At 61.0% G+C, this 25075-nt stretch overlaps 5 protein-coding genes across 10 annotated transcripts; 4 read left to right on the top strand and 1 right to left on the bottom strand.

Moving 5' to 3' along the window:
• The first annotated feature begins 45 nt into the window (after nt 1-45).
• On the top strand, nt 46-2283 carry TMEM109 (transmembrane protein 109). 2 transcript variants are annotated; one of them, XM_084208258.1, is made up of 4 exons: nt 46-191; nt 992-1219; nt 1311-1413; nt 1498-2283. In XM_084208258.1, exons 2-4 carry the CDS (start codon nt 1007-1009, stop codon nt 1866-1868), a joined length of 687 nt encoding a protein of 228 aa, XP_084064384.1. In that variant the 5' UTR covers nt 46-191; nt 992-1006; the 3' UTR covers nt 1869-2283. The 2 variants fall into 2 exon arrangements, with proteins under 2 accessions (XP_084064384.1, XP_084064385.1); XM_084208259.1 differs by lacking the exon at nt 46-191 and having other exon boundaries at nt 738-1219.
• Nucleotides 2284-2915: 632 nt separating this feature from the next.
• Nucleotides 2916-8943, top strand: TMEM132A (transmembrane protein 132A). The gene is made up of 11 exons (XM_084207851.1): nt 2916-3025; nt 3827-4035; nt 4111-4686; nt 4764-5119; nt 5538-5696; nt 5772-5964; nt 6035-6178; nt 6252-6454; nt 6669-6945; nt 7156-7347; nt 7424-8943. The coding sequence occupies exons 1-11, from the start codon at nt 2971-2973 to the stop codon at nt 8504-8506; spliced, it is 3447 nt and encodes a 1148-aa protein (XP_084063977.1). The 5' UTR covers nt 2916-2970; the 3' UTR covers nt 8507-8943.
• CD6 (CD6 molecule) lies at nt 8769-13939 on the top strand (the record flags this gene model as incomplete). The annotated part of the gene is made up of 14 exons (XM_084208734.1): nt 8769-8813; nt 9460-9642; nt 9705-9900; nt 11305-11364; nt 11454-11762; nt 11831-12130; nt 12218-12289; nt 12387-12524; nt 12622-12744; nt 12829-12924; nt 13028-13108; nt 13205-13351; nt 13629-13760; nt 13842-13939. 14 exons carry the CDS (start codon nt 8769-8771, stop codon nt 13937-13939), a joined length of 1980 nt encoding a protein of 659 aa, XP_084064860.1.
• Nucleotides 13940-17189: 3250 nt separating this feature from the next.
• On the top strand, nt 17190-20837 carry CD5 (CD5 molecule; the record flags this gene model as incomplete). The annotated part of the gene is made up of 9 exons (XM_084208733.1): nt 17190-17196; nt 17399-17578; nt 17761-17823; nt 17942-18241; nt 19305-19592; nt 19764-19895; nt 20279-20332; nt 20569-20673; nt 20752-20837. 9 exons carry the CDS (start codon nt 17190-17192, stop codon nt 20835-20837), a joined length of 1215 nt encoding a protein of 404 aa, XP_084064859.1.
• A 622-nt stretch (nt 20838-21459) lies between these two features.
• Nucleotides 21460-24951, bottom strand: VPS37C (VPS37C subunit of ESCRT-I). 5 transcript variants are annotated; one of them, XM_084207287.1, is made up of 6 exons: nt 24905-24951; nt 24468-24597; nt 23773-23877; nt 23532-23703; nt 23220-23302; nt 21460-22970 (listed from the first exon to the last, which is right to left on the bottom strand). In XM_084207287.1, exons 3-6 carry the CDS (start codon nt 23863-23865, stop codon nt 22242-22244), a joined length of 1077 nt encoding a protein of 358 aa, XP_084063413.1. In that variant the 5' UTR covers nt 23866-23877; nt 24468-24597; nt 24905-24951; the 3' UTR covers nt 21460-22241. The 5 variants fall into 5 exon arrangements, with proteins under 5 accessions (XP_084063413.1, XP_084063417.1, XP_084063414.1 ...); XM_084207291.1 differs by having other exon boundaries at nt 23773-23874; XM_084207288.1 differs by having other exon boundaries at nt 24468-24602; nt 24905-24950.
• Nucleotides 24952-25075: the final 124 nt, after the last annotated feature.

The raw sequence follows: 25075 nt of genomic DNA, 5'->3' as shown, positions 1-25075 counted from the left end.
CCGGAACCGGAAGCGGTCCCGGCATCCCCCGCGCTCCCCCCGCCGGCGGGAACGGGGCTTCCCGGCGTGCACCGCGCGCCGCCGCCCGCCTCCCGCTGTTGCTACGGTGACCGCACTCCCGGCATGCGCCGCGGCGGTCCCGGGGACTACAGCTCCCGGCGTGCCCCGCGGCGGAGCCGAGGGAAGCCCCGGTGAGGGGGGGTCGGGGGGGACCCCGGGGTGGAGGGTGGAATTCGGGGAAAATTGGGGGAAATCGGGGGAAAGTCGGGGGGAAAATGGAGGGAAAATGGGCGGGGGGCGCTCCTGGGGGGAATAGGCGGGATGAGGGAGCTGCGGTGGGGGTTCCTCGGGGGGATCCCGGGGAGACCGGGGGGATCCTACGGGTTGGGGGGGGACAGTGGGAGGTGGGTACAGAGGGACCTGGGGGGGATCCTGGGGGGATCAGAGGGATCCCGGAGACCGCGGAGATGTGGGTGGGGTGCGCACAGAGGGATTTGGGGATCCAGTGGGCACTGGGGACATCCAGGGAAGAGTGGGGGGATTTTGGGGATCGTGACGGGTGGAGGGCCCTGAGCGGGGGGGCGGGCACAGGGGCGATCGGGGGTTCCAGGGGAGTGGGGGGAACTGGGTGGGGTGGGGCACACTGGGACTGGGGAGATCCTGGGGGGACTGGGGAGAAGTGGAGAGCACGGGGGGGTCTCGGGGGTGGCAGTGGTGGCAGTGTCCCATCCCGGAGCACCCCGCTCCCTCCTTTGGGAAAGGGTGCCCCCCCTTCACAGCCAGGCCCGGTGCCCTTGGCTGTGTCCCGCTGACTGTTGTCGTTCCCAAAAATAGCTGGGACACCCAGGCCTGTGCTGAGGGGGGGCATGGAACTGGGCTGTGGGGCCTCCAGCCTCCCCTCCTGCTTGGGGGACCCCAAAACTAGCAAGTGGACCCCAAAACCAGCAGGGTTTCCCCCTCCCAGCATCCCCACATTTCTCTGTCCCCACAGATCCCAGGTTTCAGGATGGGGAGTGCCGTGGGGCACCGAGCCCTGCTGGCCCTGCTGCTGTGGATCCCATTCCTCATGGGATCAGCGGGTGATGGAGCCAAGGATGGCCAGGAGGGATTCCGGGGACACGCCACCACGTCCGAAGACCTGCTGCTTCGGCTGGGAAGATCCACTTGGGACACCCTGGAAAACTGGGTGGGACACCAGCCCCTGCGGATGGTGTCGGAGGTGGGATCCCGATTCCCAAACCTTCCTTGGAGTTCCTTGTGTAGGGGCATGGGACATTTTCCCACTCCCTTATCCCCATCTTTCCCTGCAGAGCCTCTCCACTGCCCTCTGGATCGTTTCCTCTGGGATCTCAGCAGCCCTGACCACACTCTGTGGGATCCTGGGGGATCTCCTGGCCGCCTCCAGCATCAACGGTGAGTGGGGCTCACCCCGTGGGACGGCTCCTGCCCCCATTCCTGGTGCCACCTCCACTGCTGACTCCCAGATCCCCTTCCCAGGCCACAGGCTGGTACGAGCGGCGGCGCTGGCTCCCGGGGAAGTGCAGAGGGTGCTCCTGTGGGCAGTGGCCGCCCTGGTGGGATCCTGGGTGCTAGCCCGGCTCCGAGGGCTGCTGCTCCCACTGCTCCGTGGCGTGAAGCTTTTCTTTTTCCTGGGAGCCTTCCTGCACGTGGCCGCTTCCCAGGAGAGCCCCACGGTGCAGGCGGGAATGCTGCTGGGCCTGTGGCTGCTCTACACCTTCCTGGGCAGCCTGGTGGCGTCCTCGGATCCCAGCGCCCGGCTGGATGCGGCCGTGAAGAGCCTGGAGTGGAAGGTGGAGGAGCTGCGGCGGCGCCAGAAGTTTGGGGGGCCCCGGAACCGGGAGGATTGAGCCCCCCTAAAGCTTCCCCAAAGCTTGGCTCCACCATCCCAAGCATGTGTCCCCCCTGCTCTGCTGAGCTCCTCCGCACCCCCTCCTCTGCTTCCCGGTTCTCCCGGGGGTCCTGGGATGCCCCCATCCCTCTGGGAGCACCCCAAAATCGGGGGCTGTGCCTTGCTACACGTGCCACAAGTGCCTTCATCCCAAAAGCCCCCGCACGCCCCAGGTGAGGGAGAAGAGCTCCCACAGTCCCTGCTCGCCGGGGATGTTGGCCCAGCCCAGCCGGCTTGGGGTGCAGAGGGGATCCCATTCCCCGTCCCGGGGGCTCTGCTTGTTTTGGGGTCCCCTCACTGTCAGGTTTTGGGTTTTAAGCTGCTTTTTAAACGGTTTTGATAATGTGGTTTGGAATAAAGACGGATTTATCTGGCCTGACCCCGCTGCTTTCCCAGGGGAAGGGGGTCAGGCTCAGAACTGGTCCCCCAGTCCATTCAGGGTGGAAAGGGAGGAGGAGGAAGGAGGGTGGTTTATCCATGCCAGGATCCTACTGCCCTTCAGCTGTTCCTGCTGTGCTTCCCGCTCGCTCCGTGCCCCTTGCCATGGATGTCCTTGTCCTTCCCATGTCCCCAGTATCCCTGGTGGAACAGGGAAAGATGGATGGCAGCTGGGGAAAGAATTCCCACCTTCCTGTTTTGCTCCGGGGGTTTCCGTGTGGCAGGGGGTGTCTGGTGCTGGGTGGGGCTGGGAATGGGATGAGGAGCAAGGATTGGGATAGGGATGAGGAAGAGGATGGGGAGCAGTGATGGGGATGTGGATGAGGGTGGGGATGGGGAGCAGGGATAGCAATGGGGAATGGGGTGAGGATGAGGATGGGGAGCAGGGCGGGGAATGGGGAGTGAGATGGGATATGGCTCGGGCTGTGGAGCAGGAGCCGGAGCACCGGGCACGGCCGGGCTTTAGGACCCGGCGGGACGAGGCGGCGCCGGTGCCGGTCCCGCCCCGGCCCCATTGTCTCGGCGCGGGGGCGGAGGGACGGGAGGCACCGGCGGAGCCACAGGAGGCACCGGCGGTACCGGCACCGGCGGCACCGGCGGACGGACCGAGCCCCCCGCCGGCCATGGCCTCGGCGCCCCGGCTGGCGCTGCTGGCCGCCGCCCTGCTCTGCGCTCCGGGTAAGTGGGAACGGCATCGGGAAAGGCATCGGGAACGGCAACTGGCACCGGGAACAGCAGCGGGCACCGATTCCGACCACGCTCCAAATCCCTCCCTCCGTCCTGCCGAGATCCGCTCCCGCGTGTACCCGCCACCCGGGTCGATTCTCCCCTTTCCCCACGTTCGGGGTCCCTCCGTTCCGCCGGGATCCAGGGAGCCGGGGCGACCTCACCCCCTCCTCCTTCCCCGCGTTCCCCGGGATCCATGCCCCCTCCACCGCCTGGGATCCCGAGGGGGTCACCCGGGAAACGTGGGATCCGCTGGGATCTCGAGGGGGGAATCTCCTCCTAATCCCCACGGGAACCCGCCGCCCGAAGGACTCCCCTTTCCATTGGATCCTGGGATCTGCCTGGCCTTTCTCCTCGCACGCCTGATCCTCTCGGTGGGATCAATTCCCGGCCGTGAGGAAGCCCTGGCCGGGCATCCAGGTGGGATCTACTCCCTGTGATGAGGGATCCCTTTGATCAGGGCACCATGAGCATGGATCCCACCCTGCAGGACACGGTTCCAACCCTCTCCCCAGTAGGGAATGCATTTCCACAGTGAGCAGCCAGGACTGGGGGAACCGAGTGGCCCCCCCAGTCCTGATGGGATAACCCCGGGATGGGATAACCCCGGGAGGGGGCAGCCATGGCAGGGGTGACCTCAGAATGTGGTGGCTTAGGCAAGGGGTCACCCAGTGTGCTGCCACAAAAACCCCCAGCTGCACACCCCATTTCCACTGTGTCCCTGCGGGATGTGACACATCCTTGTACCTGCAGTAAGGGGTGATGGGGAGCCCCCGGATCCCGTGTTCCTGCCGGTGGAGCTGGAGGTCCTTGGGGTGCCCGAGTCCTACCGGCTGCAGAGGGTGGATCAGGACGTGGCCCCCAACTCTTCCCTGCACACCCGCTCCGAGACATTCCTGCTGCTTCGTGCTGGATCCCAGCCCCTGGTCCAGGCCACCTACCCCCCGTTCAGCATCCGCCAGGTAACTGAGAATCCTGTGTCCCCCGGGCCACCCCAGGGTGTACTGGCCCCCACCACCATCCTGGTGTCCTTACAGGAGGTGTCCATGGAGAGCCCCCCCAGCTCAGCAGCTTGGGCCATCCGTGCCGTGTCCCTGGAGAGCTCTGTGTCCCCTGCTGAGCCTGTGGCCCGTGTCCTCTTCCATCTGCACGGGCCCGACTGGATGCCTGGGAAGCGGGATCATGCCGGGGCCTGGAATCATCCCAAGGACTGGGACCAACCTGGGGTCTGGGATCACCCTGAAGTCTGGGATCACCCCAGGGGTCAGGGTCACCCCAGGGACTGGGATCATCCCAGGGAGCAGGACCACCCTGGGGTCCGGGATCACCCCAGGAACTGGGATCACCCTGGGGATCATGACCACCCCAGGGACCAGGACCACCCTGAGCAGCAGGACTACCATGCAGTCCGGGATCATCCCAAGGACCGGCACCACCCTGGGATCCACAATCACCCCAAGTACTGGGACCACCTCAAGGACCAGCAGCAGGACCATCCTGGGAACTGGGATTCTTCAAGGGATTGGGATCACTCCAGAGCTCGGGATCTCCCCTGTGTCACCCTCCATGCTCACCACCGCGGGCGGGTGGCCCGGGGGACATGTCGCCTGCAGGTCAGTGCCACCCTGGGGACCCTGGGGACCCACAGCTCCCCGCCCAGCCCAATCCCAGGAGCCTCTCTCCCCTGCAGGCCCCACTGGGTGTGTGTGTGGTAGAACTGGAGATCCCTCCACGCTGGTTCTCCCCGAGATCCTTTCATTCCCACCGGAGCCACCGGCGAGATTCCGACCCCGTGGAGCCTCCGGAACGCCCAGAACCGGCTGAGCTGCACTACAGCGTGGGGGAATGCGGGGGTCGGGAGCGGGAGGCTCCCAGATTCCTGGGAATGCTGGAGCTGCGGGCAGGAGAGCCGGAGCGGCGGCAGGAGGTGCGGCTGGATGAGAAGGTGCTGCTGCGTGTCCCCAATGTCCCCCTGCGGCCCGGGCAGCGCTTCACGGCCACCATCGCCCTGCGCCACAACTTCACTGCTGACAGCCTGACCCTGAGGTGAGAGCGGGGACAATGGGGACACCGTGGGACGCTGTGTGGCACTATTTGAAAGTGTGTTACAGTGTGTGACTGTGAGTGACACACTGTGACAGTTAGTGACACTGTGTGACAGTCTGTGACATTGTGTGGCAATTTGTGGCAGTATGTGAGCATTTGATACCATGTGCACTGAGTTGTGTGACAGTGTGTCTGTGACACTGTGTGACACCGCTTGATACCAGCTGACAGGATCTGATACTGTGTGACGACACTGTGTGACAGTGAGTGACACTGTGTGACCGTGACTGACACCGAGTGATTGTGAGTGACACTGTGGGACACTGTCTGACACTGTGTGACACTGTTTAACACTGTGTGACATTTTGGGGTGTTGTGTGACACCAGCTGACACTGTGTGACACCATGTGCCCCACAGGATCAAGGCCAAGAAGGGCCTGCAGGTGGTCTCTGCCCGTCCCACAATTCCCAGCACCTGGAGCGTGCACCTGGAGCATTCCCGTGGTCCCAAGCACTCCACGGCTGTGGTGACATGCCGGCAGCTTGGGGACATCCCTGCCATCCCCGACAGCTCCAGGTAGGGAATATCCCAATCCCCCATCCCGGTGGGAATTGTGGGTTGTTCTGCCCTGATCCCGGTGTGGTGCCGCAGGGTGTCCGAGCCGGCCGAGTTCCTGCACCTGGATGTGGCTGTGGAAAACGGGACGGGGGGGCTGGCGCCGGCGCGGCCCCTCACGTGGCAGGTGGAGTATCCCGGCCAGGATCCCGAGGCACAGAAGGACAAACTGGTCTGGGAAATCCAGGTGTCAGAGCGGGACATCCGTGCCCTCGTTCCGCTGGTGCAGGTGGGTGTCCCTATCCCATTCCAGTCCTCCATCCCACGGGAAGAGTCCCCTCATCCCACTGTGCTTCCAGGAGCTGGAGATCCTGAACACGGCGCCGCTGACTGGGATCCCCCGCGTTATCCCGGTCAAACTGGTGGCTGTGGAAGCAGGGGGTGGAGTGTCCGAGCTCACGGATCCCGTAGGATGCGAATCCGCTGACAAGCAGGTGCTGCAGGTGAGTCCTGCTATCCCCTCGTTATCCCACCTCACCCTGGGAGATTTCCTTGGAATTCCACGTGCCCTTGCAGGTGTCGGATTCCTGCGACCTGGTGTTCGTGGGGGGCAAGGAGAGCCGAGGGGCGCGGGGGGCCCACGTGGATTTCTGGGTGCGCCGGCTGCGGACGGAGCTGAGCTTCTCCGTCTGGGCTCCGCTGCTCCCGCTCCGTGTCCAGCTGGGAGATCCCATCCTGGAGCAGCTCCGTGGCTGGAGGCTGCCCGGGGGGCCTGACAGGTGAGGCCTACAGAATGGGATGGTGGGAAAAGGGGGAGATGGGAATGGGGCTGGGACCTGATGTGTGGGGATGCATTAGTGAGCCCCCAACACGCTCCTGTGTTCCGGGATTCTCATCACCCTGTCCTGCAATCCCTGTTCCCCTGCCCCTGGCGCACTCCTTGTCACCCCATCCTCGGGCTCTTGTCACCCTGTCTGTGTCCCCTGTCCCCAGTGCCGTGGTGGAGTCCGAGGACCCCGCAGAGGAGCCGGAGCGGCGGGCGCGTGGCTGCCGGCCCCAGTTCCAGCGCACGGGGCTCCGTGTCCTAGCACACTTTGTGGCCCACCCCCTGGATGGTGGCCGGCACCTGTCCTACCTGCCCGGCCCTGAGTGGCTCCTGGATGTCACCCACCTGGTGGCTGCCCGGACCCGTGTCCAGGACCCCCGCGTGGCCTCACTGGAAGTGGGGGCTGTGGTGGTGGGCCGGGAGCCTGGAGTCACCTCCGTGGAGGTAAACAGGGGTTGTTTGTGGGGAATTTGGAGGATCCTGGGAAGATTTCGGGGTGTGGGAAGGTTGCAAGGATGGAGCTGGGGGACTGGAAATTGTCCCAGTGGCAGCTGGGTAGGATACAGGGAGGGAGGGAACTGAGGGGCTGGCACAGGATGGGAAGAGGAAACAGTGGCTATGAGGGATGTTGGGGGACTCACAAGCTGCTTCCAGGTGCGCTCCCCGCTCTCTGACTCCATCCTGGGGGAGCAGACACTGGTGGTTTCTGAGGAGAAGGTGGCGGTGACAGAGCTCCACGCCCAGGTGGTGGCTGGGCTCTCCTTATCCCTGCGGACACAGCCGGATCATCCTGGGGTGGTCACCGCCACCGTCCTGGGGACACCCACGCTACGGGCCCTCAAGCAGGTGAGACGGGTGGGGGGTGACCCCAGGCTCCCCGGTGTCCCCCAAACCTCTGCCATCCCGCTTGTCATCCTGCCAGGAAGCGACCCTGTCCGTCTGGCTGTCCTTCTCCGACCACACGCTGGCCCCGCTGGAGCTTTACGGGTGGCACGACGTGGCCTTGACCGTGACATCCCTCGACCGCGCCGTTGCCACCGTCAGGGGGTCCCCTGGGGTCCCCGCTGCCCACCCGTGGGTGGTGGCCGAGGGGCCGGGCCGGGGGGCCCTGCTCCAGCTCAGCCTGCACCCCCCGGATCCGTGCCGGCGTGGCCGGCACCGTGCAGCCGCCCTGGCCACCGGCACCGCCTGGCTTGAGGTGGGGGTGCCCTCTCCCGGGAGCCCCCGGCCCTTCCCGCGGGCTGAGGGCGCCATGTCTGGGGAAGCGGTGACCGTGGGACAGAGGGACCCCGTGGGCGTGGGGCCAGCAGCCACCAAGCTCCAGGGGTCCTCCTCGGAGGAGGATGAGGAGGAAGGCTACGGACGCAACCGTGCCGGCATGGAAGAGGAGGAGGAAGAGGAGGAGGAGGAGATGGTGAAGGCTCCGGAGCGGGTGACTGACCTGGAAATTGGGATGTACGTGCTCCTGGGAGTCTTCTGCCTCGCCATCTTCATCTTCCTTGTCAACTGCATCTTCTTCGTGCTCCGCTACCAGCAGAAGGAGCTGCCCGAGCCAGGCGGGGCCCCCTCGGCCCCACAACCCCACAACTGGGTCTGGCTGGGCACCGACCAGGAAGAGCTGAGCCGGCAGCTGGATCGGCAGCAGCTGGATCGGCCACAGCCGGATCGCCGGCAGCCGGAACCCCCTGCATCCCCGGGCCCCCCCTGTGGCTGTGGGGGCCCCCCGGGCTCCAGTGAGGACGGGGCTCCCCCCGGCTCCCCGGCCCCCGCAGCGCCGCCGCCCCGCAAGGAGGGATCGGCTCCCGGGGGTGGCCGCAGGAAGCGGGTGGAGTTTGTCACCTTCGGGCCCCCCCGTGTCCCCGAGGAGCCCCCCCCAGCCACCCCCCACGTCCAGTCTATCCTGGTGGCCAGCGAGGACGACATCCGCTGGGTGTGCGAGGACATGGGGCTGCGGGATCCTGAGGAGCTCCGGAGCTACATGGAGAGGATCCGCGGCAGCTCCTGACCCCGAGGGGGCAACTCCCGGACTCCCCAGTTCCCGGTCAAACCAGTAAGGGCCCAACCTCCTCCCTGTGCCATGCTGGGGGGACACTGACCCCCCTTCCCAGAGGGATGGGCCGGGGACCACTGGTGGCCTCCTGGGACCACCCCGAGGTGCCCACAGAGGGTGAGGGGGGGTCTCCCAGCCCTATCCTTATGGGGGCTGGATCCCAGCGGCACCAGGGAGGAATTTGGGATGCTCTTATTGCTTTGGGTCTCATTGCGACATGGTGTTCATAGTGGTGATGATGATGGTGGTGATGATTCCTGTGGTCTGATCCCGGGGAGGATCCTGTATCCCCCCACCTTCACCCCGGCCACGCATCCGTTTTGTACACATTTTTTATCGGGAATGCCCGGGAAGGGGCTGCCAGGGGCTGGTATTTATGGAAAATTTTTAATTCTGACGTTGTTACAAAAATAAAGTATTTAAAAAAACAATTGAGATTCTCCTCCGTGCCATCTCCTGTGATCCTGACACCGGGTACCACCCTGCCCCCCTGGCAGTGCCAGCCTCCTGGGAATGGGCACATGCCCTTGACCTTGGCTTCACGTGGGAGCTGGTCACGAGATTGAATCCAGGGCTGGGCCTGGCTGTGGCCCAGCTGGGGTCACCTTGGGATAAGGGATCTCCTTCCTCCCTCTCCTGCCATCTTCCTCCTCCACCTTTCCAACCCCAACACCAGCCTGGTACTGCATGTCCCCGCCCTGACATTCCCAAATGTGCCCTCAGCACCTCCCTATATTAGTGGCCACGGGGATTCCCACTCTTCCAGCTTCCCAGTAAGTCCCAGCAATCCCAAGACACCCTGGGGAACAGCAGGAGATCCCCCACCACGTCACTCTCCTCCCAGCTTCCCCAAACTTCCCAAAACCCTGCTGAGATGGGGTGACTGGAGTCCTGTGCCCCCTTCCCAGCATCCTGGGTCCCCCAGGTGTTCAGCTGACTCCCAGCCCTCACCCACGGTGGGGATCAATGTCTCCTGGGATGCCCCACCTCCCACCTGTGGAAATTCCAGCCTCACCCCTCACCTAATATTCCTGGAAGGTTCTGGGGTGATCCTGCAAGTGCTGGAAGAGGCTCAGGATGTGGAGCTGCAGGTAACATTGACTCCAAAAATCAGGGAGAAGAGGGGAATTCCTGGCTCTTCATCACCCCACAGATGTCCCACATCGCGGGAGGCCCCGAGTCCCCCCGTGCCACCACCCCAAATCCACAACCCGGAGGCACAAACAAGCTGCAGATCACGATGGCTCCACCAGATCTGTGTCCCCCGCGCTGGGAGCACCAGACCCACGAGGCTCCCGTGCCCCGGAGGGTCTCTGGGGTCCCCAAAACTCTGTTTCCTCCCCGCCAGGGCAGGATGGAGCCACCCCATCACCCTCCTCCACCCCACAGCACTGAGTCGGCTTCCTGCCCACCGCCACACTCCCGGAGCTGCCGGAGAGCAGGGGCACGGCCAAGCCACGTCCCCAGGCTGCTGAGAGAGGGACCTCCCGAATCCCAGACCCCTGAATTCCATGGGGCTGCCCCGCTGATGGGATGGGGGGGCTCTGCCTGCTCTTGGTGGCTCTTTCTGCGGTGGCACTTGCACGAGGTACGTCGCCGTCCCCATCCTGGCCCTTGCTTTCGCTCTCTTGGGACCTTGGGGTGGTGGAGCCACAGATTTGGGGGTCGGGGTCCTGCCACCTCCCTGGGATGGAGAGCGCTGGGGGTTCTGGGGGGTACCTACAGGGGTGTCAGTGGTGGAGGATGCTGCCCCTCAACACACTCGGAGGGAAAGGGATCCCCTGAAAGGGTATCCTAAGGCTTGGGGGGTCTCCTAAGGGTTAAGGTCCCCTTGGATCCCCACAAAAGCACCCTGGGAACCCCTAGAAGGGGACCCTAAGCCCATAAAGGTGCTCTCGGAGCCATCCCACCTACAATCCCTTCGGGAACAGGGTGACACTCAGGGCGTGAAGCCCATCCTGTCTCTCATGTACCCCCTGGATGGTTTTGGGATGTGATGCCCCTGTCATCCCTACGCTGGCAGGATTTGGGATTGTTTGGCTGCCAAAATGTCTGCCAGGAGCTGCTTCGAGGCCTCCAATTGATCAGGAAACGGCCCCATCACCCCATTTCCGCCCTTGTCACACCTCCATCCCTGCCTGCAGCAGCTCATTCCCACCTTCTCCCCTCATCCCTGGCCTTTTCCTTTAACTTTTTAATTCCAATCCACACTGCACCAGCTCTGGTGTCTTCCCAGGATTCCCACCCAAGTAGCCCCCTGGATGCCTCACTTCTGAGGCTGAATCCTTCCCCCTGGAGGAGCCAAATGGGGCATTTTTAGGGATAAGTGGATCACCCACTCACCTGTGGCTCTGGAATGGGTGTAGGCAGGTGGGTACAGACAGATCCAGCCCCTCTGAGTCTGCAGGGATGAACCGGAAGGCGGAAACAACATGGATGCAGGATGACATCCCAAATTTCAGCTCTTCCACCACTGACTCGTGTACCAGTAATCCCATATTTAAGGCTGAATTCTCCCAGCAGGTCCCATACCAGGATTTAGCCTTGAGAAACATCCTGAGGCACATAGGGATTGATTTTTGGGATGCAACAGCTCCATGACCACTTTGCCAGAGCCTGGGGGGATTCCCACTGTGTCACTCACAGCTGGGAGAATCCTCTTGGCCACATTTTGATGGGTTTGGGATGCACCCCTGCGAACTGGGAATCCTGGGGGGCTCAGCTCCTCATCCCTCCGTCCTTTCTCCCCACAGTCCCCACAGAAACAACGGAATCTCCCAATACTCCGACAGGGAACACCTCGGTGACACCAGGTGAGTGTGGGAGGGAGAGGGACATCCCTACACCCACTTTTTGGGATTCTGGGATGATGCCAGCTCACCCTTCCCGCTGCATCTCCCAGGTCCCAGAGCACTCCGGCTGGCGGGCGGCCGGAGCCGCTGCGAGGGCCGGGTGGAGCTGGAGCAGGAGGGGACGTGGGGGACGGTGTGTGACGATGGCTGGGACATGCCCGACGCCGACGTGGTGTGCCGCCAGCTCCGGTGCGGCCGCGCCGTGAGAGCCCAGGGCAACGCCTCCTTCGGCCGCGGGCACGGCCCCATCCTCCGGGATGAGGTGGGATGCCAGGGACACGAGCGGGACCTCTGGGAATGCCCGGCCATGCCGGAGCACGACTGCAGCCACAAGGAGGACGCCGGCGTGGTTTGCTCAGGTGGGTTTGGAATATTCCAGAGCGGGGGGTGTGGATGGCGCATCCTCACCTCTGCGCTCTTCCCGCAGAACACCAGGAGTGGCGGCTCTCCGGAGGCCGGGACGGGTGTGCCGGCAGGGTGGAGGTGTTTTTCCGTGGCACTTGGAGCACGGTGTGTAACAGCTCCTGGTACGACTCGGAGGCCACGGTGCTGTGCCGGACGCTGGGATGCGGGGATGCGCTCCAGCGGCCTGCCTTCAGACACACGCTCCCCGGGAAGATGACGTACATGTGCGGGAGCCTGCAGCCCTCGCTGGCACAGTGCCACTGGACCTTCAACAAATCCGCGCCCTGTTACCAATCCTGGGCCGCCGGGGTCATCTGCAATGGTACCGCAGCCTTCCCGATGGGATTTGAAGCACAGCCTGGGTCCTGCTCTCTCCCAAGCATCCGATTTCTGTTCTCACCCTTTCCAGGCTCCCTGGGTTTGGAGACGCCAACGCCCACCTCGGCTGAGGTGACGCCCAGGAATGTCACTGTCCTGCAGGGTGAGTGTCTGAGCGCTCAGCCATTCCCTGGGATCAGGGTAAAATTCCCAGGAGGTAAGATTCATGTGGGATGAGCTGTGTCTGTTCTCTGTCCCAGCTGAGGAGGGGACCCCGACCTTGGGGACACCACCAGTGGACAGTGCCCTCTTTGTCCTGTGCCTGGTGCTGGCCACGCTGCTCCTGCTCTCCGTGCTGGCCTTTTCCGCTGCCCTGCTGAGGCTGAGGAAGAGGAGTGGTAAGGAGTTCTGGATCCGGACATGGAACTGGGACACAATCCCCACTTTTTGGGCTCAGCTTAGCCATGGAGTGGGTGCATCCCGTTGTCCCCACAGCCATGTCCTCCTTGGGAATACCCATGCCAGTCCTGGCGAACCACAGCTGCCAGAGCCCCAGCGCACCCTCCGGGATCCCCAACGACTACAGGGAGACTCCCACCAGCCTTCCCAAAGGATCAGGTGGGTCTGGCAGGTCCCCCCAGGGACTGTGGGGCCATAGGTGCCAGCTGGTGACGGATGCCACATCCCCTTGTCACCCCCCAGACTGTCTGATCACAGCCATTTCCAAGGATTCTGATTCTGACTCGGAATATTATGAGTTCAGCAGCAAGCCTCCCATCGCCCTGTCCACCTTCTACAGTGAGCATCCCACTTCCTCTGGGGATGTGCTCTGGGATCCCTGAGGCCCTGTCCTGGGATCCCTGTCACCCAGGATGTTCCCACCCCTTTGCCCTTCCCACAGACTCCCTGCGCCGGCATCCCAGGGAGGATCTTCTCTCTCTGAGACCCAGCCAGGACAGGATGGAGCCATTCCCTGAGGATGGTATGACACAAGGGGGGGTCTATCCCATGGATGGAAGAGTGGCCACCCCCTCTTCCAATATCTTTGTTCCCACATTTGATGCCCTTGTTCCCACAGAGCCGCCCAGGCCGGGCCCCCCACTCCGCAGCTCCTCCAGCTCATCCTCATCCTCAGCCACGGAGCCCTATTGGAATGGCAGCATTCCCCCCCCTGCCCATGGCACCCAGCAGCACCCAGCAGCCCCCGGCCAGGGCTACGGCACAGGTGGGAAGTGTGGGAGCAGGGATGGGAGCAGGGAGGGGGATACCCCAAGGATGGGAAAAAGGGATGCAGAGACCCCAGGGATGGGGAGGGAATGAGTGTTCAGGGACCCCAAGTAGAGGAGCAGGTTTGGGAGCAGGGATAGAGGGACCCCAAGGATGGGAAGATGGATGGGTTCAGCCTCAGTGAGGAAATGGGACCCCATGGAGAGGGAGCAGGGCTGGAAAGTGCCATTTGGTGACTCTGCTCCTCCCAGCTCCCCCGGCAGCGCCCGCCCCAGCACCCTCCCAGCCCTGGGTACCTGCAGCTCCGGCAGATCCCGATCCCGACGGCAGCTCCAGCACCTCCTCGGGGGAGTGGTACGAGAATGTGCAGGAGACAGAGCCCCCCGGAGATCCCTCCTCACATCCAGGTGGGGATCCTGCGCTGGAGGTGGGGCACACAGGGAGTTCTGGGCATCCCCAAATCCTCCTGATGGGCTCTGTTTCTGCAGGCTGGTCAGATCCATCCTATCCTTCCTGGGAACACGGGGAGGATCCCGACTTTTCCGAGGGCAGCGACTACGATGACATCCAGGACTCTGCTTACTGAGCCTGTCCCACCACTCCAGAGGCCAAATCTCCTGGAATTCTCCGGCTATCTCCTCCAGAATTCTCCAGCCATCTCCTCTGTGCTGCCATTAAAAGCTTTCCCCACCATGTCCCTTGTCCATAGGGGTGTCACCAGCCCTGCAGTGAGGCTGGGCCACCAAGTGCTCTGCTCCCACTAAGTGACACAAAGATGGCCAAATATCCCACTCCCAGACGACAGGAGTAGGGAAGAGGGAGGCAGGGCCGTGATCCAGCTCCATAGCAACAGGGGTGGAAATTAAACTGCAGGAAGGGCGGACATGGAAGTCCCACGTGTCGTCCCAGAGCTTGCCTACACCCTTCTGGAACAGTCCCCATCCCGGGAACATGCTGCCCATAAATCCTGTCCAGGAAGGCTCCAGGGATGCTGGAAGGGAAGCCACTGAGGTGCCACCCCAAACCCACTGTATGGTGCCCTATGAGGGTGGGATACAGCCCCCAAAACCCTTCAGCACCTCCCAATCCACCCATATCCCAGCAGGAAGCTGGAGCCAAGCAGCTTCCTAGAGCCAAGCACCATCCCAGCTTTGGGATTTGGGGTTCTCCCAGCAGGGAGGGGGCACAGCACCCACCCATCACTCCAGGACCGGGACCCCTCTGCCCCCTCCCCGCCGCCCATCCCAAGCCCGCTGCTCCCACCCCAGCCCCACCGTCGGATTTCTGTCTCCCCGGGGAGGAGGTCGGGGTTCAGCTGCACCCCAAGTGGAAAATGTGGCCCCCCCCACATCCTCCAGCTGTTTGCTGAGCGAGAGGCCCCGCACAAAGGAGCCGCAACAACGGAGGAAATCCCAAAATAGCAGCAAAACCCCGACAAAGGGCACGGGGCGAGGCGCGGGCTGCGAGCGGAGCGGGCACGGGGGGTGCCCCAGCCCCGCTCCTGCTCCGGGGGGGCTGGGAGGGAGGTGATGATACTGGGATCGCTGGGATTGTGGCACGGACAGGCCCGGAGGGATCGATGAATTGCCGAGGGTCCTGATGCCCCGGAGGGGTCCCAAAATTCAGGGGGTATGGATGTATTGGGTGGGATCCCGATGTGCAGAGGGGTAGCAGCGTCCTGAGGGTGCTGATTCCCGGGAGGGCACCTGTTCCCTGGGGATACCAACAGCCTGGGGGCACCAGTTCCCTGGGGATATCAGTGCCCTTGGAGCGTGACAACCCAGCCAAGGTGGCACCTCCATCCCCACACAGCCACGTCAGTGCCAACCGTTCCTCCGAGCTGCTCCCGCCCAGAAAATCCCCCTTTTCCTCATCATTATGATCCCAGCAGCGTGCCGACAGCCGACAAGCTCCTTCCCGCTCGCTCCAAAGGCAGCTCCTGCTTTTTAAAAGGCTCCTCACGGCTGGTAGCGTTGTCAGCACTTCCTAGCGCCCCCCAAACTCCCCCCGGGCAGGGATTCCAATCATCCCAAGCTGCCACGGCATGCTCAGGATGCTGAGCTGACTCGCAGCGCCCGAGGCAAGGCAGATGCTCAATCCAAAGCCAAATCCTACCCCTGGGATCTCACGGCCTCCAGAGGCAGTCACGGCTCTGAGGGAAGGGCTGGACCCCAAGCACCCCATATCCATGGGGGCCACACACCCCTGGATAACAGGAGCTTTCCTAGAGGCACAGAGTCCTGGGAAGTTCGAGGTGAATCCCGAATTTCAGGTTGATTTTGGGGGATTGCAGCTTGAGGACCCTCCACTGAATCCTGAGAGCAGGCCTGGGAATTGCACCCCTTTTCCAGGGAATTTTCAAAGCCAAAGTGTGTGGTAGGCAGCTCCAGGACCCCCATGTGGGATATTCCAACAGGGCCTGCTTCCGTCAGGATCAGCAGAACCGCTGGGATGGGAACAAGCGATGGCTACAGGGAGAACCCAGATGCTGACATCCTACTCCAGGGCTGGGGGCTGGAGAATCCACACATGCCAGAGCAGGATGGGATGGGAAGTTCCATCCATCTCTCCTTCCTCTCCATACCACAGAGTCAATGGAAAACAGCTGCCTCATTAGCATGCCTGACCTGGATTCAGAGCATTTAATTAGGGCACAATCAATTAACGCCTCTGCCCTGGCCGGGTCCAGCACCGCTGGTGCCCCACGTGCCCTTGCAGGGGTGTAGGGTGTCCCTGGAATGCCAGAACCTGGGATGTGCCGGGATAAAATCTTCCCCCATCCCATTCCTGAGGGTGATCACAGGGCTTTAAGGGATGTCAGGATGGGCATTGACTGCTCTGTAACCCTGGGGGGCTTGGGGACCCCCAAATCTCCCTCAGCACTGAATATAGCCACCACCTCCCTTCCCAGAGCTGCAGAGACCTGGGGATTTGGCTGGGGCTGAACCCCACACCTTTCTCACCCCTTTCCTCTCGTGCTTGGCGGGACCCAGGGAGGCAACAGAGTCTTCAAACGGGCCTAGAGGTGACGTCAAAAAACCACAGAGGGAGGAAAAACAGCAGGTTCCTGTCGGGCCCCCTCCCTCGCCTGCTCCGGGCCGGGCAGCGGAGGCGGCGGAGCCCCCGGAGCCTCCCGTGCCCCCATGGCACCAGCAGAGCCCATGGCAACGTGGCTGCCCATCCTGTGCCTCCTGCTGGGAATGTGGGGTGAGTACCAGGCACCCTGACCTCGGTGCACCGCTCGGATCTCGTGGCAGAACCCCCCCGGTTTTCCCGCTCCGGGCGGGATCGGCACCTTGAGTGAGCCACAATTTGGGGCTTGGGGCGGGAAGCACCCTGGTGACCTCCCAAACCCCCACCCACCTCACCCTGGGGGTCTGCGGGGTCCCAAGATTGAGCCAATGGTGCTGAAGGCAGCCAGGTATCCCCACATCCTCATTCCCTGACAGGTGCCACCCTTCCCTCCATCTTCATGGCACCATTCCCGAACATTCCACCCGGGAGCAGGGCTAATTGGCAGTAATTTGCAAGGCCCTCCTCTTTTCTCAGCCCTAAAAATCCCCCAGCAGACAGGTGGGGAGTCAGCAAATCACCTTTCTCCCCCCAAAATCCCAGTTTTCCCACAAAATCCCCCTTTTCCTCAAAATAACCATCAACGGGCCGAGCAGCAGAGCCACTGTCCCAAGCTCGGGGTCCGCAGGGCGGGATGCGGGATTGACACCCCATTTCCGCTCTTTCTCGCAGCCATCCCTGACCATGGAGGAGCCACCACCTCGATCCCTGGAGGTAAGAGCTGGGGAGCAGCCCTTTGGGAATGCCTCCACAGCTCCGTGAGCATGGCGGGTCTGGAGTTGCATCATCCGGAAGCGGCATCGCGGGGTCCCAGCTCAGGCCCCCACATTCCCTCGACCCCTCCATGCTGCCATTCCTCGCGCTGCTTCCCAGTGCCCCCACCAGGGGTTTTTCCATCGTTCCCAGGGTGAAAACCCACTGGGAAAGGAAGGAAAGCCCCTAATGATGGTGGTTTCCCGGTGTTTTCCCACAGAATCCATCCTGAGACTCACCAGAGGCGGCTGCCGCTGCACTGGGATTCTGGAGGTGAACAGGGAAAACCAATGGAGACCGATTTGCTGGGAGAGCGTGAGCGTGGGAGACCTGGAGTGGATCTGCCAGCGGCTGGAGTGTGGCCCCCCAACCCTTGAGCCCTTGCAGTTCATCATTCCCGGTGGGAAAGGGCCACAGAGTCAGGCCAGGAGGTGCAGTCACCCACAGGGATGCCACTGGGAGCTGGAAAACTGCACAGAGCACGCCATGGTTGCCTGTAGAGGTGAGCCTGGACCCCCAGCCCAGCCACCTCAATCCCTAGGGATCATCCATGCCCACGTGGCCCCGCTCTTCTCATTCCAGAGCCAGTGAAAACCACTCCCAAGCCCCCACCAGCACCCCCAACCACCACCCCGGAGCCCACGGGTAAGCACCTCATCCTGAGGAGTCCGTAGCCTCAGATTTGGGAACTTCCCACTAAATAATGGGAAAATTGCCACCCCAATCCATAACACTTCCTCTTCCATCACCAATCCCTCTCCAGGACCCCCCAGGCTGCGGCTGGTGGATGGGAATTTCAGCTGCTCTGGCTTCCTGGAGCTGCACAAGCAGGGGCTGTGGGGGGCCGTGGCAAGCACCCCAGACATCTGGACACATCTGGGCACCCTCATCTGCCAGGAATTGCGCTGTGGCACTGCTGGGACCAGCCACGGCAAGCCGGATCCCGGTATCCACCTGCCAGTGCGGTGGGAGGTGGTGGATTCCTGCAAGAGCCGTTCCCTGCTGGACTGCTTCAACAGGACCAGCTCCCGGGGGAAAACGCCCGCCTTCATCACCTGCTCAGGTGAGAATGGTCCTGGAGCATCCGTGATTTCCTGCTCCGGTGGGATACCCCGGGGGGATTTTGGGGCCCGGAACAGAGAACCAGCCCCATCCCAGCCTGCCCCATGGGCCCCATCCACCCACTCCTGCTCTTCCCCTCTGGGGTGCGAAGGCAAAACAGGAAATCTCAGTTCCCGGCAGTGACAGCGTGGCAGTTCCGAGGAGGATGAGCTGAGGAGGGAGAGCAGCCATGGCAGCACATCCCAGATTCCAGCTGGGGGTGGGGAACACTGGCAGGCACCAGGCTCTGGGCATCCTGCTGTGGGCAGCTCCCTGAGCAACTGCCATGCCTCAGGCATTTCCCTGAGCACCTTCCCGCCTTGGGCATCTCCATGCTCCGATCATCTCCCTGCCTCGGGCATGTCCCTGGATATTTTCCCTGCCACAGGCATATCCCTTCTTTTCCATGACCCTCTTCCCTGCTACGGGCATATCCCTGCCAGAGCATCTTTCCCTTACCATGAGCATCTCCCAGCCACAAGCCTCTCCCTGTCATTTTCCATGAGTGTTTCCCTGGAAATCAGCGGGGTGCCAGCTCCGTGGCACAGAGAGCCAAGCCATAAAGCTCGGAGCATGCTCCTTGTGGGTCCTGCCATCTGCCCCAGCTTGGAATCCTGTGGGATTTGGGGGTTTAATGGGCTGTGGCAGCTGGCAGAGCCAGCTTCCATGCTGCATTTCCCATGGGAAGAGTTCAAAGCTCCTCCAAGCCTGGCTCTGGTTTGGTTCAGTCCCTGTGGCATGAGGGGAGATGGCGGGAGCATCCCTGTGCCAGGAGCTGGTGCTGGGAGAAGGAGGAGCATGTGCCAGCAGTATCCCTGCGGATATCATCCCTGTCTGCCTGTGGGTCCAACTCCTCCCTCCCTGCGGGGTTCTGGCTCTTCTACCCGCAGGTCTGACCCATCTCCATGGATCTGACTCCCTTCTCCTTGTGGATTTCACTCCCCCCCCCGCCACTTCCCCCACGGGTCTGACTGCTCCCTGTGGATCCAACCCCTCTCCCTATGGATGTGCTCTCTCTCCCACAGATTCCCAGCCGCGGGCCCTGCGGAGGCTGGCAGCCGGCCCCACTCCGTGTGAAGGGGACATCCAGGTGTTCCATGAAGGACAGTGGTGGGATCTGTGTGAGTCCAGAGCAGCGCAGCGAGACAAGCGCGGCCGGCAGATCTGCCAGGAGCTGGGCTGCGGGAATCTCACTTCCAGCATGGAAATCCGGGAGCCTCCCTCGACAGGAGTCACCTGTGGGCTTGAACCCCTGCACCTCTGCCAGCCCAGACTTGGGAATACCCAGAGCTGCTCCCGGACCAGAGTTGTGTGTAAGCCACGTGATCTGTGGTGGGAGCTGGAATTCCCACTCCTATGGAACAGGCAGGGATGGGGGGGACCAAATCCACGTGGGATTTGGGTTCCTGGCAGGGTAATGGATATTCACATCTCAGCACCAACCTCCAGCTGGACACATCCAGTGACATCCATGCTCTTTCCAGGCCAGGACTCAAAGCCGCTTCCCACTGGAACACCTGCTGGAACCGTCGTGAGCATCTGCCTGGCCCTGCTGCTTTTCCTCATCCTATTCCTGATCTGTGGCCCTCCTGCCTATCGGAAGCTGATGAAGAGAAGTAGGGGACAACTTCAGGATCCTCATCCTTCTTTTCTTCCTTCTCCCGCTCCACCATCCCCACGTGCCGGCTCAGGGCTGGCAGCTCCATGGATGCTTCCCTAAACTCCTTGGGGGAGGATTTGGCTGCTCAGCCTGGCAGATCCCCCTGTCCCATTATCCCCAGACCTGCCCCATTGTCCCCAAGCCTGTCCCACATGGAGTGTGGGAGCGGGAAGAGGGATTAAGCTCCAAGCAGACACAAAAGAGCAGGTGGAGGATCCTGGGGGGGATTATTGGGAAGGGGGGGGATTATTAGGGATGACATATGGGGCTGGTAGGGGGGAAGCAGCTGGAGAAAGGATCGGGAAGACCCTTGGAGGCACAATTCCCCCTCTCTTTCAGTCTCCAAGAAGAAGCAGCGCCAGTGGATCGGCCCCACGGGACTCAACCAGACGGGTGAGGAGCAGCTCCCCGGGGAGCTGGGAATGGGATTTGGAGTTCCTGGGGATGGATCTGGGGTCTGGGTGGGCTGTTGCCCCCTGGATCCTGGCACTAGGGCCCTGGATCTCGCTTCCTTTTTGAATATAACTCATCCAGGAGATATCCAATTTTTCTCAGCCCCTTCCATGGTGGGTTTGTTCCCTCTAAGCTGCTGTTCCAACCCAAAGTCCCAATCCTGCTATCTTCTCCAGTGTCTTTCCACCGCTCCAGCACGGCTCCGAGGCCTCGGGGACAGGGAGGGGACAACGACTACGCTCAGCCCCCCAAAAAGAGCTCCCAGCTCTCTGCTTACCCAGGTAAGTGCTGGAAATGGCTCCTTCCCATTCCTTTTCCTTGGATGTACATCCAGTGAGGTGTATCCATGCTCTCCACAGCTCTGGAAGCAGCGTGCCGGCGTTCCAACCCTCCGGATAACTCCTCAGACAGTGACTATGACCTGCATGCTGCCCGCAGGGTGTGATTCCCTGCTTCCCAAAGGAGCTGATCCCACCTCCCACCTCAGCTTTGGGGGCATCCCAGCATCCCAGCACCCTTCCAGGAGCACTTCCCAGCCTCCTCATGGGAGAAAAGGAGGGTTTTGTTTTTTTTAAAAGCTATTTATAGGAATTTAAGATGTAGGGGGTGTAAGGAGCCTTTTGGAATAGTGGGATCACCAGCTTCTCCAAACCAGGATAAAGAGTTGGGATGATGGATAAAGGATAGGGATGCAAGGGTGGGAATACTGAGAATGAGTCTGAGATATTTAATAACAAATACCTGTAATAAAATTGGGGTTTTGTACTAATTACACCTCGTCCTCTTCCTTCCATTATCCCAGTGTGACTCCAAACCCCCAGTCAGGAGGAAAAAGTGGGACAGGGAAACTGCTTTTTCCCTGGTTTTCATCCCAAGGATAAATGCAAGAAACACAGGAACTGAAGCAGGCTTGAAGATGGTTCTGGGAGAGGGTGAAAGATTTCAGTGATGGGATCCAAAGGAAGTTGGATGCCAGGAAGGGATACGGGATCAATCCTTATCCGGATGTTCCGTTGTTTCCCAAAGTAACCAGGGGCACGACTCCAGAGTGTAATTAATTCATCCAGTTTTATTACTCTAATTAATCCCAGGGATGGAATTGCTTCCATCAATCCCTCATCCTAGTCCATTAGTAACCGTTCCTTATAAATAACTTAAAGGGATACAGGCAGGATTTGAAGGATAAAGTGCTGAGCAAAGCAAATCCCGTTTCCATCGTTTGTCATTCCCTCCGTTTCCAAGTGTTTCCTGAGAAGGGAGATGTGAGGAGCCCAAAAAACCACACAGGAGGTCGGGAATACTGGAGGCTGCCCAGGCCTGGGTGGGAATCACTGACTCCCACTGACAGCCCTGGAATGCTTTGGGTGAAAAGGGATCTTAGGGATCAGCCACTTCCAATCCCTTTCCACTTGCTCCAAGCCCTGTCCAACCTGGCCTTGGACATTTCCAGGGATGAAGCTGCCATGACTTCCCTGGGAAATCCATTCCAGGGTCTCAACACCATCACAGGGAAGAATTTCTTCCCAAAATCCCACCTAAACCCACCCTTTGACAGCGTGAAGCCATTCCCTATTATCCCATCACTCCAGGTCTTTGTCCAAGTCCTTGTCCAGTTCTTTTGGAGCCCCTCTAGGCACTGGAAGGTGCTCCAAGGTTTCCCTGGAGGTTTCTCCTCTCTGGATTTCTGCTGGTCTGGCTCTGCCTCTCGCTCCGACCTCCGGAGCCGTGACTTATCCCGTGTAATTCCTTTGCACCAACGGATCCAGGAGCAACACTCTGGAATCCCTCCTCTTCCTCAGTCCCCAAAAAAAGGAGGAATCAGCAAAGGATGCTCCCCAGAAGTCCTGGATTAGTATCCAGGCCAGGTAGGACGCTGAGGGTTCGGAGGTGGGGGGTATCCAAAGGGTGGGGGAGGCCCGGGATAGGGAGCCTGCGATGGGATCGGGAAATTCGGGAGAGGGGGCTGAGTGGGGTACGGACACTGCGGTCTCCCTGGTCCAGGTGGGATGTAGGGAGAGTATCCCGGTCTGGCAGGGGGAGGAGAGGGCTGGGGAGCAGGATAGGGCAAGGGCTGCGGTGGGCCCCGGGATGGAGACCAGGAAAAGCCTCCCGAGGTGGATTTGGGATACCCTGGCGCAGCGGAGTCAGCAGCAGAAGCCGCCGGATATCCGGGAGCTGGAGCAAGAGGGTAGGGAAAGGCGGACTGGGAGCTGGGCTGGGAGGAAGCCACGTGTCCCATGGTGACCGGGGATCCCGGGAAAGGGGCGGGAGGAAGCGCTCCGTGGGCAGTGGGGCCGGGAGGAAGGGTCGGAGCCGGGCTGTAGGGCAGAGGGAAGGCCGGAGATCCCGATGGGAAGGGTTTTGGTGGATCTGTGGGAACGTGAGGAGGAGGAGGAGGAGGTGGACGAGGGGGCTGAGTGTCCCTGGTGTGCTCCTGGGGTCCCTCCGACTTCCTCACGATCTCCTGCAGCTTTTCCACTCGGACCCGGCGCAGGTGGGACAACTTCCTCATCCCGGAAAACTGCTCCAGGAATGTCTCCAGGGGCACCTCCCCCTCCAGGAATTTCTCAGCCATTTTCTGGAAAAGAGAAACAGCCTCGGGCTCAGTCCTGCATCCCTCTGCTCCTCTTCCCTAAAATCCTGATTTAGGTGTCTCCCAGGCACATCCCAAGGAGCAACACCCACACACAAGCAAGGATGGATCCAGTTCTTTGGAGAAAACCCAGCAGACTCCAAAGATAATCCATAATTTTATGGACTGGGTTTAATTGCAAGTCTCTGAGGATGAATCACTGGAATTCCCAATGGATTTAAGGCCTAAACTCACCTCAGATTCCTCTTCAATCTTCTGGCTTTCCACCTGCAGGAGATCCAGCAAAGTCTGAGGCTGCAGCGCTGCTGAGAATTTCTCTGGGAAAAACAAGGGGGGGAAAGAAAAACCAAGGAAAAATCACTATCACAGAACAGAAACCAGGCAAAAACCAGCAAAGAGCCCACAGGAAAGGGCTTGGCAACTGCTGATGGAAGGAGGGAAATCCAAGAGGAATAACATCCTCAATCTCTCTGGCTGCTGGAAAAAAGAGGGATATCAGTTTTCCAGGAAGCAGAATCCTTCCTGGGCAAAGATGCCAGTGCTCACCCAGCTTTTCCTTCTGCTCCCTGCACCTCCCAGCCAGCTCCTGCAGCTCCTGGTATTTCTTGGAGAGGTCGCTGCGTCCCGTCTCCAGCGGCGCCTGGAATTTCAGGTTCTGCTCGGCCAAGCTCCGGTTGGCAGCCAGGGCCATCTCCCTTTCCAGCTGGAGCTCCTGAACCTATGGAATTTGGGATGGTGAGCACAGGAAGGGGACAAGGACACCCCGGAGCCACCTCCTGGCACAAACCTCCTGGGATTCCAAAGCCAAGCGCTCAATCTCCTGGGAGTCCTCCTGCAGCTCCCGGAGCTCCTCCACCGTCCGGTTCCTCAGCGTATCCATCCTCCCAGACTGCTGGAACGTGGAAAAAGAGACAAATCAATTCCCAAATCCAACTGGGGACAGGTTTCCAACTGAAATCCAGGGTGGTTAAAGCCCTCGGAGCTGTTGCGCTGGGTTCTGTTAACTGAGAGGGAAAAACACCATTCCCACTAACTCCTGCTTGGGAAAGGACTTTTCCCCCTTTCCCAAGCCTATCTGGATGGAATTCTGTGTGTCCCAGGGTGTTCTGTCAGAGAAAAATCCACCTACAGCCCCAGCTTGTCAAATTCCAGCTGGATGTCTCTATCCCATTCCAGAATCCGCCTCATTCCAGTCTCCATCCCATCCCACCAAGGAAACTGGGATCTGACCATATCCCAGCATGCCCACAGGGCTGGGAAGGACCTCAGGGATCATCTAATTCCACCCTCCTGCCATGGAATTCAGTGAAATTAACAAAAATGTCAGGGAAATTACAGACTTCCTGCACCACATCCATGGTTTACCCCGAGTATTCCCAGCTGTCTGGTATGTTTAGCAAGCATCCCGTGTGTGGTGTGAATTTCAAGAAGTGGGATGGAATAATGTGGGAATGTCCTAAAACCCAAGGAAACACAACACACCTGCGCTGTCCTATTCACTCCAAACTTTTCTACCTCTCATCCAGGTGGAACATCCCAAGGATATTACACCGGGAATGCCGCAACAGCCACGCTGAGGCTCAGGGTTGCCCAATCCGCGATCCAGATGAACCTGTCCTAGGGAAAAACTGGGAATTAAATTCCACGCTGCAGTTGTGGGGCAGAAATCACCTCATTTGGGTTTTTTAGTGGGGTATTAGCGAACTTTCATGGAGTTTAAGAGGGAGAAGCGGGAACGGTAGGAGTGGGAAAGCTTGGGGTGGGGTCTGGGAAGCATCCACAGGCGGTCAGGAAAGTGGACGCAAAGGGCTGCCCACTTGCGGGGCCGCAGCGAACGCCGTGGCGGGAGCAGCGCCATTATCCCCGTTATCCCGTCATTATTCCCGTTATTCCCATTCCCGGCCCTCCCCCGGACTCACCAAAGCGCCACCGCGACCCTCCGGTCCCCGCCGCTTCCGGCTTCCGGAGCAAACCGGAAGTGGGCGGAGCCAATCGGGCGGGGCGGGAGGGGTGCCCCCCCTCGGGCGTGAGGGGGGTGGTTCGTCCCAGAGCCGCCATGTTGGGGGGGGCGGCAGCACGGGTCGATTTAA

The sequence above is a fragment of the Fringilla coelebs genome (assembly GCF_963513975.1).
Source record: "Fringilla coelebs genome assembly, chromosome: 6".
NCBI classification, from domain to species: Eukaryota; Metazoa; Chordata; class Aves; order Passeriformes; family Fringillidae; genus Fringilla; species Fringilla coelebs.
This window is presented reverse-complemented; position numbering and strand designations above follow the sequence as displayed.